General features: G+C 45.1%; 2 protein-coding genes across 2 annotated transcripts in view; one reads left to right on the forward strand and one right to left on the reverse strand.

Moving 5' to 3' along the window:
- The window catches only part of LOC126535808 (uncharacterized), a 49,439-nt gene extending 49,009 nt beyond the window's left edge, over nt 1–430 (forward strand). Inside the window, exon 11 of the mRNA XM_050182632.3 lies at nt 193–430. The gene's annotated coding sequence lies outside the window, so the exon portion shown is untranslated. The remainder of the gene's footprint in view (nt 1–192) is intronic.
- Nucleotides 431–1,582: 1,152 nt separating this feature from the next.
- The window catches only part of LOC126536058 (beta-galactosidase-like), a 33,847-nt gene continuing 22,175 nt past the window's right edge, over nt 1,583–13,254 (reverse strand). Inside the window, exons 9-12 of the mRNA XM_055073294.2 lie at nt 9,857–10,195; nt 7,860–7,994; nt 7,166–7,402; nt 1,583–1,844 (exon numbers count right to left, since the gene is read on the reverse strand). Coding sequence (XP_054929269.1) covers nt 1,629–1,844; nt 7,166–7,402; nt 7,860–7,994; nt 9,857–10,195 — 927 coding nt within the window. The 3' untranslated portion in view covers nt 1,583–1,628. The remainder of the gene's footprint in view (nt 1,845–7,165; nt 7,403–7,859; nt 7,995–9,856; nt 10,196–13,254) is intronic.

Genomic DNA, 13,254 nt, shown 5'->3' on the forward strand with positions numbered 1-13,254 from the left:
AAACAACAAACACGTCACTCACTAATCTGGGCTTTCATGCAGTGACGACTGCCGGTCTGTTAATCGGGAGCGTAATGCCGTGTCTTGGCAGTCCCGACACCTCTACGAAAGTTGTAGTCTTTGAGAATTTGTGTGTCTATGTGGGTGCGGCGTCAATGAAATTTCTGTTTCTTATCCAAACTCACTGTGCAGGTTGCAGCCTACTCCATCCTGCGCCGTTACTGAGAGAAGTCGCAGCAGAGGATGCGCCGTGAGTGCCACCGGTGCTCTACCAGCAGAATAGGTGCTGCCGTCGTGATGACCATTCAACGGGCGCTGTACAACATTGCTTCACCAAGTTCACAACCAAGTTCATGCACGCGCATGATGTCAGTAGACAACAGGCATCACATCTGCGGCCAATAAACTACATATTGACAAAATCGGTAAACTGGGAATACTCACATACAATGAAACATCTCGAATTTTAAAGATGGCCTGCTTGTGTCCAAACAATACCATCGTGTGGCTGTGGTGAAAAGGAAGGAAATCATCTTCCCAACTCGCGCACCTCAGTTCTGACGCTATCATCATGACATCGCCTGACGTGGTCATCATCATCATCATCATCATCATCATCATCATCATCATCATCCCGTCAACACCACCTACGTACATGTACGCGGACATGCAAATTTACGTACACATTTGAAATTTGTTTCTGCGCTCACCTACAGATTAGAACGAGCGTCATTGCGATATTGTCCTTATCACTGACATGTCACAAGCCTGTCATTAAAGAAAAGCGTCAGTCAAGCCATGCTGTTTAATTCAGACTCGTCACTTTTTTTTTGTACCCACTCTTATGTGATATCCCGAATATCGAGACGTTCAGCTGATCAGTTAAATATTGAAGGAATGTTGACTAAGCTACATGTGTGTTCAGTCTAAATTCCCTAAAATCAAAGAAAATGCCATGCTGTGGAAACCGGACTTCCTGCTCTTGATTAATCACTTTTCGGGATGCTTTCACTCTTGGGTAACGCAATGTTCAGTGCGACGTCACTAAAGTATCCTTGTCAATTCGATTACTCCGCGATTTGAAAACAGCGCTTATGGGACATGTACCATTTTCCCCTCACATCCGATTGCGCTTACTCAGCAAATCGAGGCACATTATAGAAGGGATAACCATAAAAGTTATCGGTTTAGAATACGCGTTGATTCCGCGCTTATTCCAGAAATGAGTATGACAACGTTCGGGTGAAACTTGTCAAGTCATTATGCTGGAATTAAAACACCTGTGCCGTGAAATAAAAGTGTGCGTTGGCATCGCTTACAGTAGCCTGCCAGATGACTGGACCCCGCGAATGCCCAGCACGTGATGTGTAATATAAAAAAAAAAATTGTCTGCGCACGATGCTCAATGAGCATGTCGTTCGTACGCCGCTTAGTCAAAGAAACGTAGCAGAAAAATGGCTGTCTATAGTTTTATCGTATCCCTTGGCAAACGCTGCGTTCGCTTCTCACAATGACCAAAAAGCCATGAGAGCCCACGAACTACATATTGACAAACACTGGTGCATGTTACAAACTTCCGTAGTAAAATAGATTCTTTACTGTATCAGAAAGGCAAATTTTCGTCCCGTTTATTCATCCATCTCGTGGACCGTGCCATGGAGCTCTGGCTTGTCCACGAACTGGACGACGGGGGGTTTGCCGCCGCGGTGGAAGCCCCCTTCGAGCTCGATGAGCACGAGCAGGTTCTCCTTCCTGAACAGCGTGCGTGGCACGTACAGAGTTTTCTGCGGTCCCCTCGCCGGCCAGTAGCGACCCAGATTGAAGCCGTTCAGAAACGCAATGCCCTGCGAAAGAGACGCGAAGCGGGGTTACACGGACGGCACTGATCGCAGACCTTGAACAGACGCAAGAGTTCAAAGCGGCTAGCTCTTAGAGAGCACCGATATTTCTGACAGTAATTTACGGGGGCGAGTCGGCTTTTCAGGCAATGCAAAAAATGACGAGGCCACCAGGTAGGAATAAACGAGTATGGTTCTGAATCGCGAGAAAGGAACAGTCTGTGAGCAAGCCATCTGAATTTCTTTTGACTCTTTACTCCATTCTAAGCTACTGGTAAAACTCAACGCCATACTTAATAACCTCTGCCTTGCTTCCTGGATAGCGAGTTTTCTTCATGGTCGCTCACAATTTGTTTCCTTCAATTAAGTAGAATTGTCCCCTGTTGACGTCACGTCCGGCGTTCCTCAGGGATCCGGACGTGACGGATCCGGACTTTACTATTTTAATATATATAAACGACTTAACTTGCAGTCCTTCAACTAAAATTGGGCTTTATGCAGATGACTGTGTACATGAAACCATTAATTCCACTGATGATCGTTACCGTCTTGTCCAATCTCTTGTGTCTTTTTGTGCTTGGTGTAAAACACAGCACATGGCAAATGAACGTCAAGTGGAGTAAAATATTCGTGACGTCATTTACGAAACGACGGAGCACCTCTTCTTTTTTTTTTATTCTTTGAATGGCGCTAGTGTCCGAACATAAATATTTAGGTGTTCGTAACAGAAAATCTTTCTTGGAATAACCACATCGACTATGTAAACGGAAAAGCACTAAAAAAAACTTCGCCATTTAGGCCACCCTTTAACAAAGACTCCTCGTGACAATAAAATGATTTTATACAGGGTGTCCCAACTATCATCCACCAAGATTTTAAAATATGCGAATGCAACGTAGCTGGACAGAACCAAGCTAATGTTCTTTTCCATCACTTACAGATACTCAGTTTATTTTTTTGCGTTCCGCCAAATCACATAATTAGTCTTACTTAATTAATTAACTTCCCAAACATTATAACTAGATGAAAAGTGTCAATGAAAAGATTGTAGAGCAATGTGAAAACTCCCGATACAGCTTTCTGTAGCTCAATACGTGCTACATAAAAGTGTTTCTCAGAGTGTGAAAGAAGCCCGCAAATACATGCAAAAAAAGTGCCTCGAGCGGCAATTTTGAGTATATTCGTGGTCTTCTTTCACGTTCGGAAAAATACTTCTATGTAGCACGTATTGAGCAGCAGAAATCTGTATCGGGAGTTTTTCATGTCGGTCTATAATTTTCTCCCTGACACTTCTCATTTAATTATAATATCTGAGAATTTGATTAGTTAGGAATAATTATGTAATTAGGTGGAACGCGATAAATAATCTGAGTATCTTCAAGCGACGGCAAACAACATTACTTTGGTTCTGTGTAGCTACCTGGTATTTGCATATCTTAAAATCTTGATGCATGATAGCTGGGACACCCTGTTTAAAACACTAATTCAGCCCGTTCTAGATTATGCGTCCGTGGTTTTGTAGCACTAGAAATACTGTGAAATAAGCTCACTCGAAAACGCTCGAAGAAAATTCATTCGTTTCATTTGCCAACACTATAGCCGCAGCTTATCACGTTCACAGGCTTTGCAATAACTGAACATGAAACCATTGCTTTTGCGTTATCACATAGCTCTGAAATTCTTGCATGCAATTAATAATTACACTTCTGGCCTTTATTACTGTAACTATATCGCCTTTAAAGAAGAAAGCTGTCCCCGTAGCCACCACGCTTTGAACATAATACCCCTTTTTTTTTTTTGCACGTACCAACACATTCACGCATGATAGAGCTTTGGAATTATCTGCCCGGTAGCATTCGTTACTTACCACTAAACGAGTTTTATTTGCCGCTGGCGATCACCTTTCTAACATGTAAATGTTTTTATCTGTATTATTGTTCTTTTTTGTGTATGTGTTTGCTTTTCAATGACACTTGGTTCAATTCAATTTGCTTTGTTGTCTTTTTACTGATGTTGTGTAACGTATCCCACTCCTGATAAAGTCCTAAATTAGGGCTGCAGTATATGTAAATTAACAAATTAAATAAATTAACTCACGGATCAATCTACCAGTGTATACGGCTCCGGCTTTCGTGTGAATAAGGAAAGGCCAAAATCTTTACTTCCAAGAGTACTTTGCTTCCATTCTTCCCATGTCGCTGCCCTCTACCACTTTACAGTCACATGCTAATGCACAAATCAAATATTATAGTTAACGGGCCATTTGTGTATTCGTGGAACATACTATGTAGCACTTGAAAAAAAAAAAAAACGAAACTGAGCATAATAGACTGAAGACAGTTGAAGCGAAAGTGGTGTACATGACTTGTCTAGCTATAAAGCATTCTCATCATTCGCTCACAAAATGAAAATTGGACTTACTTACTTTACTGAAATAATTGTAAAACGAGGGGAACTGCGCCTTTATGATGATACTTGTGTGCCCGTCTTGAAGAAATGGGTTGCGTTTACGAGAAGAAAGTCGATTTCTAATAACTGCTGGAAGTGCACCTTTTTGGGGCCCCTATCATGCATTACTATAATGTCCTTAAGCAAGAACAAACTAGCCTAACACATCCGTCGGATAATAATTATGTCGTTAAAATGAGGCTCGCAGAATAAGTTTTTGCAGAGCACGCCGGCCAAGTGCGCCATTTCATCTTTCTTTATATCGTCAATTCCGGCAGCGGCCGATCTGTGTGACGTAAGACGTTGCCCACCTCACGGGGACCTCCGCAGGGTAACCGGAGATAACGCGTCACATATTAACGCGTTGTTAACCGCTAAGTAACCGTCAAGTGTCGATAAAAGCAGGCAGGCTCGCCGCACGAACTATCGGTAAACATCGATACCCCTCCGTGCAGCCCCGAGAGCCACCAGATTCTGGTATGCTCAGCTGTGCGCTGCGCAGGAGGCTCGAGCCTGTAAATTATCAGCGCAGATTGGTCAACCACGGCGCTTCTCCCGGGGTAATTAGTTGATGTGGTTGAGCGACGAGCGCCAACCTTGGCCGCGCTCGTCCTCTCCATGCGTCCTTGCGCGATAAAAGGAAGATTCACCTCAGATTAGGCTCCTATCTACAGATACGATAAGCAAGTTCTCAGATTACATGTATCTATAAATGCATGGCAACTGAGACATCGTTTCGCTAGGCATCTATTAGGGCGGGGAATCGGATGAGGTTTGTTGCTGTTATGTCACAACACCACCAAGGGTGTTAACTGAACCCTTGCCACGTGTCAAACCACGGCACCTCCTAAGTAGACGTCAGCGCGGCGTGGACAACGACTAAAAGTGCTCATCCCACCATTACTTGGAAACCGGAGAAAAGGATGAACGGGAGGGAACCACGACAACGAATGGATAGGCGCAGTTAATTAGGCGAGTCAAATCACCACCAATCCCTCGGTACTTATCCAGCCGTCGAGACAGCGTGTAAACCGGCTGTTGCAGGATTCCACGAGAGGCCCTCAGCCCGTGCTTAACCCACCAGATTGAGCGAAGAACGGGGTGGGCAACGACGAACGAATCAGGTGTCGCCGGATGATTTCTTTTGCCACAAATTCCAGACCAGTTTCTTTGAGGCGGAGTTACTGCGGGTTATGGATAGCCTGGGCGTGATATCGTAACGGAGTTGATTATGGTGATTTGTTGCTGGACAGTCTTCAGATTTTCTAGTCGACTCGCTTAGGGAATACGACGGGATTAAAAGCAGATACTTTTCGAGAGTGAGGACAGAGGGTCCTGATGTGAACTGAGACGTTTAACTTGCCTACATGGAGTGGGCTTCCGCACTGGAGCCGTGTAACTAAACTGATAAATGCTCTTTCCTTCATTTTCTACAACTTGACGTAATTGTTAATGTGCTTGGTGGATTCCATGCCCTGAACGCCACCCTAGCCGCAACATAGCTGTTTAAAGGAAAAGAAAGAGTTATCATCTACAGACTGTAGGAAGTGCATTTTTAATTTGGATATATATACTTTTAAAAAATGTAATGATTGCAAAACTTCAGAAAAGCACTAGTATAAATTTACAACTCTGTAACTCAGCAATAAAAATTGATATGACAATTCAGTAAACTGCACCCATTGACACATCATGTAAAGCGTGCGAAATGGATGTATTGCGCCCCACTCAGTAATGCACTACGGAAATGCGAGTTCTGGCGCAGCAAAATTATGTGTAAAGAAGAAAGGACAGAAAGAGCCGAGATAGCACGGAGAAAGCACAGCGATAACGCTGTATTTTTTTTTCACACATGTAGTGCACGGGATGGTTGTGCGCATGTCAATCCTGTTTGTATGAATATAGGTCTTTCTATGCGATAGGTTCAGTTGCAAGTGGTTCTCTCTCTGTCCATTCTTCTTTCCATTTAGTTTAGCTGCGCCAGAACTCACATTTCAAGCATGAACCAACTGGCCCAACATCGCATTCTGCTAAATGTACTACTGATTTGTGGGGACAAGGCATGTACATAACGATCGTAGGCATTGCAACAATCTCACCCTTAAGCTTTTAACTCCTATCTTAAATATTCTTGTTTCAAATGCCCTAATAGATGGTGTTCGCAGAACTGCGATATCTGCTATTGGTGCTGAGTGAAAAACTTGTAAACTGTGTATTTCAGCATTTCTGAGTAGCATATATGTATTTGCATACGTAAATATAGGAGTTGGCTTCGAGGTAAGGCTTTATCTTAATTCACGAAGCCAATCATTCTAACCGAAGTGCACCAACTATCTCGTCGAAGACATCCAAGTGAGCGCCATTAGATACGATTCTGTGCTGCGCGGTACATTGCAAAGGAGCCCGTGATACCAAAGGCAGTTAGGGCACGAAACGAAGGAACATTCACTCCGGGAGGCTGTCAATATACTGAAACAATATGTAATCGATGTATTTGCGCGACTGTACATCACTGGACGTAATGCGCGATGTTTCTTCTCTCTTTCCATCGGTCCGGATGCGGCAATTCGGAAGCCTAGAAATTCTAATGATGATCCGATGTTCGCACCGGTTTGTCGAGCGTGGAACCAGCGCGGAGTTGAGCTTTAAGTGACTTGCGCGTAGACGTATGCATACACCCACACACACATACTTACACGAAATGAGTTGGTTCTGCAGGGCGCGCACTGGCCGGTTTGAACCAACCATTTTGTGCGTGTAACCACGTTATGCAGTTCTAAAGAAACCGGGTAAGTAGCATAATGAGCTGTCCGCGGTAAATTGAACTAATTTGTGGGCACATCCGATATATGGTTGCATGGCGTCCTTACAGCGATTACCTTCGTCTTCTGGTCAGGCCTCAAAAACGTGTCGTAGACATTGGAGGCAGGCAGCTCGAACTTGGCAGCAAAAACGCGCAACTCGAAAGGTGATCTGGCGGCTCTCAGAGAGGTCTGCTTTCGAACATAGCGCATCTGGGCGTAATTCGTGAGCCACGTGGCGTTGGTGAGCGGAACTGGCCGCATGGTCCATTTGGTCAGCAGGCGTCTGTCCAACGTCACGTTCGAGACAATCCCCTGCCGAAATTGAGCGACGGTAGTTTAGTGAGCAGCACAGGCGTTACCTTACTGTTCAACTCTCAAATACTTGCTGTTGGTTAAATTCATGCTCCTATGTTTGCCGCGCGAAGTGGGTCTCAAGCCATCGGCAAACTAATCTCTCTCTCTCTCTCTCTCTCTCTCTCTCTCTCTCTCATATTGTGTTTATTTTTGTCGCCTCTTATGGTAGAGACGGTTCGTGCGCTTCTGTTCACCGAATTTCCTGAACAAAATTTCTTTCGTCGGATTAAGTGTCATTTGAGACTTGATTTCATGTGTCGTAATGTGATCTGGGTTTACGTGTCTCCATGATACTTTTCATGTTCTTCTGGAATTTATCATAGGTTTCGGAAATGACACCGAACAAAATTACCACCGAGTGTTCACTGGGTCGAAGTAATAAAGGAACAAAATTGGGAATACAGAATACACGCACCTTACTTTCGCTTAGGCCTTTCCCCGATGAGATCCTGCCCTCGTTATGAACGAGAACTGTCAGTACTTGGTGTAGTTTCGCTTTAATCAGCAGGGCGTTACTGTTCTCCGCACGGGATACGGAATCCACAAAAACCTGCAGAAAAAAATATAAAGGCGAAAGAAATATAAATGCAAAGATTGTTCTACGACTCTAAGCAGAAGTAACGTGGCTGTAAAACAAGGCGCAAAATATAGCAGAAAGCTCAGAGCTAGAGTACACAGCTTTGCGGTGCTTTGATGCATCCCAAGATTTAGCTACATGGTCGTCAGTTGTTAAAACAAATAATCAGCAAACAAGCCAACTCTAACTTTTCTTCTTCTATGTCGGAAAATACCACCGATACAACGCGAGGCGGAGACATATATTCATAGAAAGCTTTAGAATAAGATAACCGTACTGTTTTACACCAACAACGCATTACCGAAAGGTAATGCGTTGTTGACACGAGCAGTGGCACTGGTGGCGATATTCGATGACGCAGTGATCAATCGCAAAGCGTACAGCTTATACTGCAGTCAGCGAAGTGAGCGACCGTACTGTATTTGGCTCTGCTGGTGCCTTACCTTAGCTAAGGGTGCCAGCAATGACATAGTCACCCCAAATTTCCAGGCATTTCTGTATCATTTCCTTTTATTTTTATTTTTGCGATGGGAAGTTGTGAAACACAACGATGGTGCTAATTAATGCAGCGGGGATCGAATCTCGGCCGCCTATATTATCACTTGTACATATACTATAGCCATGCTAAGCCGCCACTTGAATCGCGAGAAGGAAAGAACACGACACGGTTGATTACGATGACGTGTTTGAAGTGTGAAACCAGACTTGTTCTTGTGCGATTTCATGTTGGCCGTTCGCGACATAGGATGCGTAAACGCGTACACGCGAGTGGCACCTCTGCAGCCAGGCACGCTCTCGGCCAGCCAACATGTGTGCGAGACTAACGAACAACACACGCGTACACGTGCGCCTTTCGGCGATGTGCTTCGATACTCAGTCACCCCGACAGACGCTGCGGGACTCGCACAGCCTCTTCAGGCACCCTTGTAACAACTAAGTGCCAGGCTGAGGGACGCCTGCACACCCCTTTCACAAAACCGGCGGGCGTCCGCCGGCGAGTTTCGGACCAACCACCTCTCTAGCCGAGGCGGTCTAGTCTAGCCGTGTTCAACTGTCTTCAGGCTCGCCACAAATGCAGTTTCTCGTGCCTGTGCGAACGAGAACTGCCTGGATGCCGCCGATGCCCGCGCTCGACTATTGAAAGCTAGCGCGAGCACCTGCCCGAAAGCTCTACAGGATGGCTTGAGTGTCTACCTTCTGTGCCTGCTAGCAACACTCAAGGAGGCGTAAAATGAACTTCTCTTTAGCGAAGATGCTACAAAAGGTTTCCACAAGAAGCGTTTCCTAGCTACTATGTTTCCATTTCCTGTACTGAGAAGACCTCCAAGCTCAATAGAAACATCGTCTCCCTTGAGTTTAAAGGTTTTTTTTTTTGTCGTGGAATAGCAACTAGCCCGTCTCCAAAGTCTTGCTTAAGAACATCGCCTCGCTGAGTAACCGTGTCATCGACATGCCTATCGGGCATTCAGAATTGGGAGAACGTTATGCAGAGCCACGGAGCCTATATCCACTCGAGGAAAAACTGGGTACAACTAGATTTTCACATTACACTCTCGAAGTATACACACTGAGGAAAATTCGCTTTCGCCACAAAATAAATAATCATAATGTATCCGAGCTGCTTGAATATATGGTGTATACGCATCAAAGGCGTAAAAAAAAAAATAATGTGCCTCCTCGCAAAAGCTGCGCCCGTTATATGTCGCCTGCCATTCCTTAATGTTCTGGTAAATATAACAAAAATACATGTCATGATTCAGCGCACGGATCTTAGTGTAGTGCTTTTGGTGCACGTTTCTAATACGGCTGTACCATTACTAATATACCGTACTTACACCATTAAGGTAGACGTGCCCTCCGTCTCGAATTCCTTCCACACTGAGCAGGGCAGGAACATGCGGCTGATACGTGATAGCCACATCGTAGAACATCAAACCATGAGCCTGTAGAAGTGCGCGACAGTAGAAATGAACAGCACCGGTCTTTCTAGTCAGCTCGAACAAATATAGCGAAGTTACGGACAACGGCTTATACCGTGCATATACGTTGGTGGACATTTTTGAACACGAATGAGAAGCGCCTTTATCAACCACTAATTCGAGGCAGGCGCTGAAACGCCGTTTTCCACGAACATCTAATAACTGAGGCAACGAATGCCGTGCAAGAAACAGTCCCTACACAATTCGTTGCACATCCCGCCTGCAGCGAGGTTGCTATACGCGGCCTGAGATTTCTTGCAAACGCATACGCAAGGTTTAGCTGCGTAATTCTACAGAAATTGTCAATATGTGCGCGAAAAAAAAAGGGCGATGTGCTAACAAACTCCTGCTTGAACATCCATGCAGAAATGTCCACTGTATACCTTAATGGGTGCGGCTTTCTTTTACTTGAAAAATTACCGCCTTAAACAGGCATATGAGTTGTTCCAGATGCACAGGTGCTGTTTAGATAATGCTACATAATCTAGATATTCCGCAGTGATACAGGGGCTATGTTGCTCTGTTGCTGTGCTCGAGGTAAGTTCGAATCCCAGAGAGATCACATTTTTATGGAGGCGAAATGCAAAATAAATAAATAAAAGATCAATAAATAATCATGTCTTTAGATTAAGCTGCAGGTGAAATAAACACTGGGGGTCGAGACCAATCTGGATCCTTTCGCTACGGTGTTTATCATAGCCCCAGTGTTGCTCTGGAACGTTAAACCTTTAATCGAATACAAACTCTAGCGGAAGTATGTCCGCGTCGTTTCGCGCTCATGGATCTGCATTTGTGATAACGCGAACACGAGCCTCGCTGGTTCGAATCGGACAAAGCTTGGGTTGCTTTATTATCACGTTTTGCTGCGCCCTCGATTAATTTCTCCAATTGGTCAAAAACCCAAAGTAACTTTTCCGTGCAAATGAGTGAGGGGAGGGGGGCGGGGCTACCTTTAGTGGTGTAAATGTGAATAATGCCCACCGTTCGCCATAAAAACGCGTAAACCCGCAAAAGAGAAATGAAGTAGGGTGTATTTCACAGGTATACGCCTGTGAGATAGACTTCTCCTTTCCTTGACAAACAAGGAACCACATCAAATGGACTCGCGCAGGAAGGAAGCGCAGGAAGAGCACTGCCAAAAACAAGTAAACAAGCGAAAGTGTAAAATAAAGATTTCTAGTAGCGTTTTTTTTTTAATTAGCTCCGGAGAAATGCAGAGAAATATATATTTGCGGGACAATCACGGTTCTTTTGGATCCCTCGTTTATTGCTCTACCAAGTACCAAAACCGAATCGTATCGTTATTTGGAAAAGTTGCGCAACGATGCGTGGCTGCCAGTCCCGTATACAACGGCATAGAGCGCAGGACGCTGCGGTTCTAGACGTACTGTGCCCACCGCGGAGGGTTAGCAAAACAGCCACATAAGCGTAGCAGAGAAGGGGCTACGTCAGGCGGTTAGACTGAACGGTAGAAGCGTCATTCAAAACACATGGAATCCGTCTCCACTTCTGGCGGTGTTCTCTCTACTTCTTTTTTAAATAAAACGATGTTCATTCATAAATAGTTTCGCAAGCAAAGGTTAAACTTGTTAATTTTCGTTTTTCGTTCCTGTTTGGCTGTTGCTTCGGCTCTCTCCCTTATTAGTAGATCGCTTGATTTCTCAACTCCTTGCGACTCTTTTTTTCAGTTGCCAACATTGCATGAAAAGTGTTGTAAAATTAGGGAAAAACCAGACGAGGTAACGGTTTACATTCATATTCCTTATGGATTTAACAGTTATTGCAGGGTTTGATCATGGTCGCTGTTTCGTGTGATATTATTTTCCATCTTATCTAACCTATATCGCGGGTATATGGTTCCGAGGATATGGCAGCGTCGCGGCGAGCCATCACTCAAAGAAATAATGAAGCAAAAAGAAAAGTTTATTTATTTATTTATTTATTTATTTATTTATTTATTTATTTATTTATTTAAATACCTTCAGGGCACGTGGGCATTACAGAAGGAAGTGGAATGCATAAAACAACAATGTATTACCACAGAAATGTGGCAATACAGAAAACAAAAAACAGAAACAACAGTTAACTATGTTGCAGCAAAATGCAGATTACTGAAAATAAACAATAACTTCACTAGATGGCGCTTAGTTCAGGGGGGGGGGGGGGGGGGGGGGGGCATGCGTACGTGCCTGCATGGAACACAAACAAGACACAAGTTCACGGGAAGGGGGAGAGCCACGAAGTGACTAATGGCGTTTTTCACTGGTCGATCTGGAGCGGCCGCCGAAATCCTCGAGCGAGCGCTCGGGTTTCACAAATCCGAATCGGCCAGCGGAGCGAAAAAACGGTCCGCGGGCGATCACACAGGAAGTCTGCGTACACGTCGCACAAACCGGTTCCGAAAACCATGCGCGACTTCCGCTCTGTACGTTTCCACGGCAACCAAAGTCACCGTCTCCCGTGTGTAATTTGACCGCGGCAGTCGCTTAGTCCGCCATTTCCATGTCGCGCCCGCAAGTATTGTGCATGGACAACGTGCATAGAAGGCTTCGTACAGCACTTGCGTCACTTCGTAATCGTTGTCGTCCGAGCTCTCATCGCTAAACGCGAGCGCTGCAGCAGCACCGAACGCAGCGCGTACCAACAGGGTAGCGATTTCGCTTGAAGACGGATGTGACGCGAGCTATTTCCGCCCGAATCCGCGCCTCGGCGGCGGAGCAAGTGAGAGCGATCCGGCGCGGAGCGAGTTGATCCGAAACGACCAGTGAAACGCGCGAACCCGCTCCAGATCGACCAGTGAAATTCGGATTCGTTGCCGCGGAGCAAGAAATCCTGCTCCGAATCGACCAGTGAAAAACGCCATAAGTGTGGTGGTCGGACAGGGAACGTCGTTGAAGCCAACATTTCGACAAGGAGGCTTGCCTGCAAAAAAAAAGAAAAAATTAATTACTGGGTTTAACGTGCCAAAACCTCTTTCTCATTATAAGGCACGCCGTAGTGGAGGACTTCAGTAATTTCGACCACCTGGGGTTCTTTAACGTGCACCTAAATCTAAGTACACGGGTGTTTTCGCCCCCATCGAAATGCGGCCGTTGTGGCCGGGATTCAATCCCGCGACCTCGTGCTCAGCAGCCCAACACCATAGCCACTAAGCAACCACGACAGGTCAGACTTGCCTTCGTCATGGCCAAGAAATCCCCTTTGTAAAGTGGCAAAACACTGCAGTTTACAGAGACAGCCCTAATATACTTACG

This window comes from Dermacentor andersoni, chromosome 4, assembly GCF_023375885.2.
Source record: "Dermacentor andersoni chromosome 4, qqDerAnde1_hic_scaffold, whole genome shotgun sequence".
NCBI classification, from domain to species: domain Eukaryota; kingdom Metazoa; phylum Arthropoda; class Arachnida; order Ixodida; family Ixodidae; genus Dermacentor; species Dermacentor andersoni.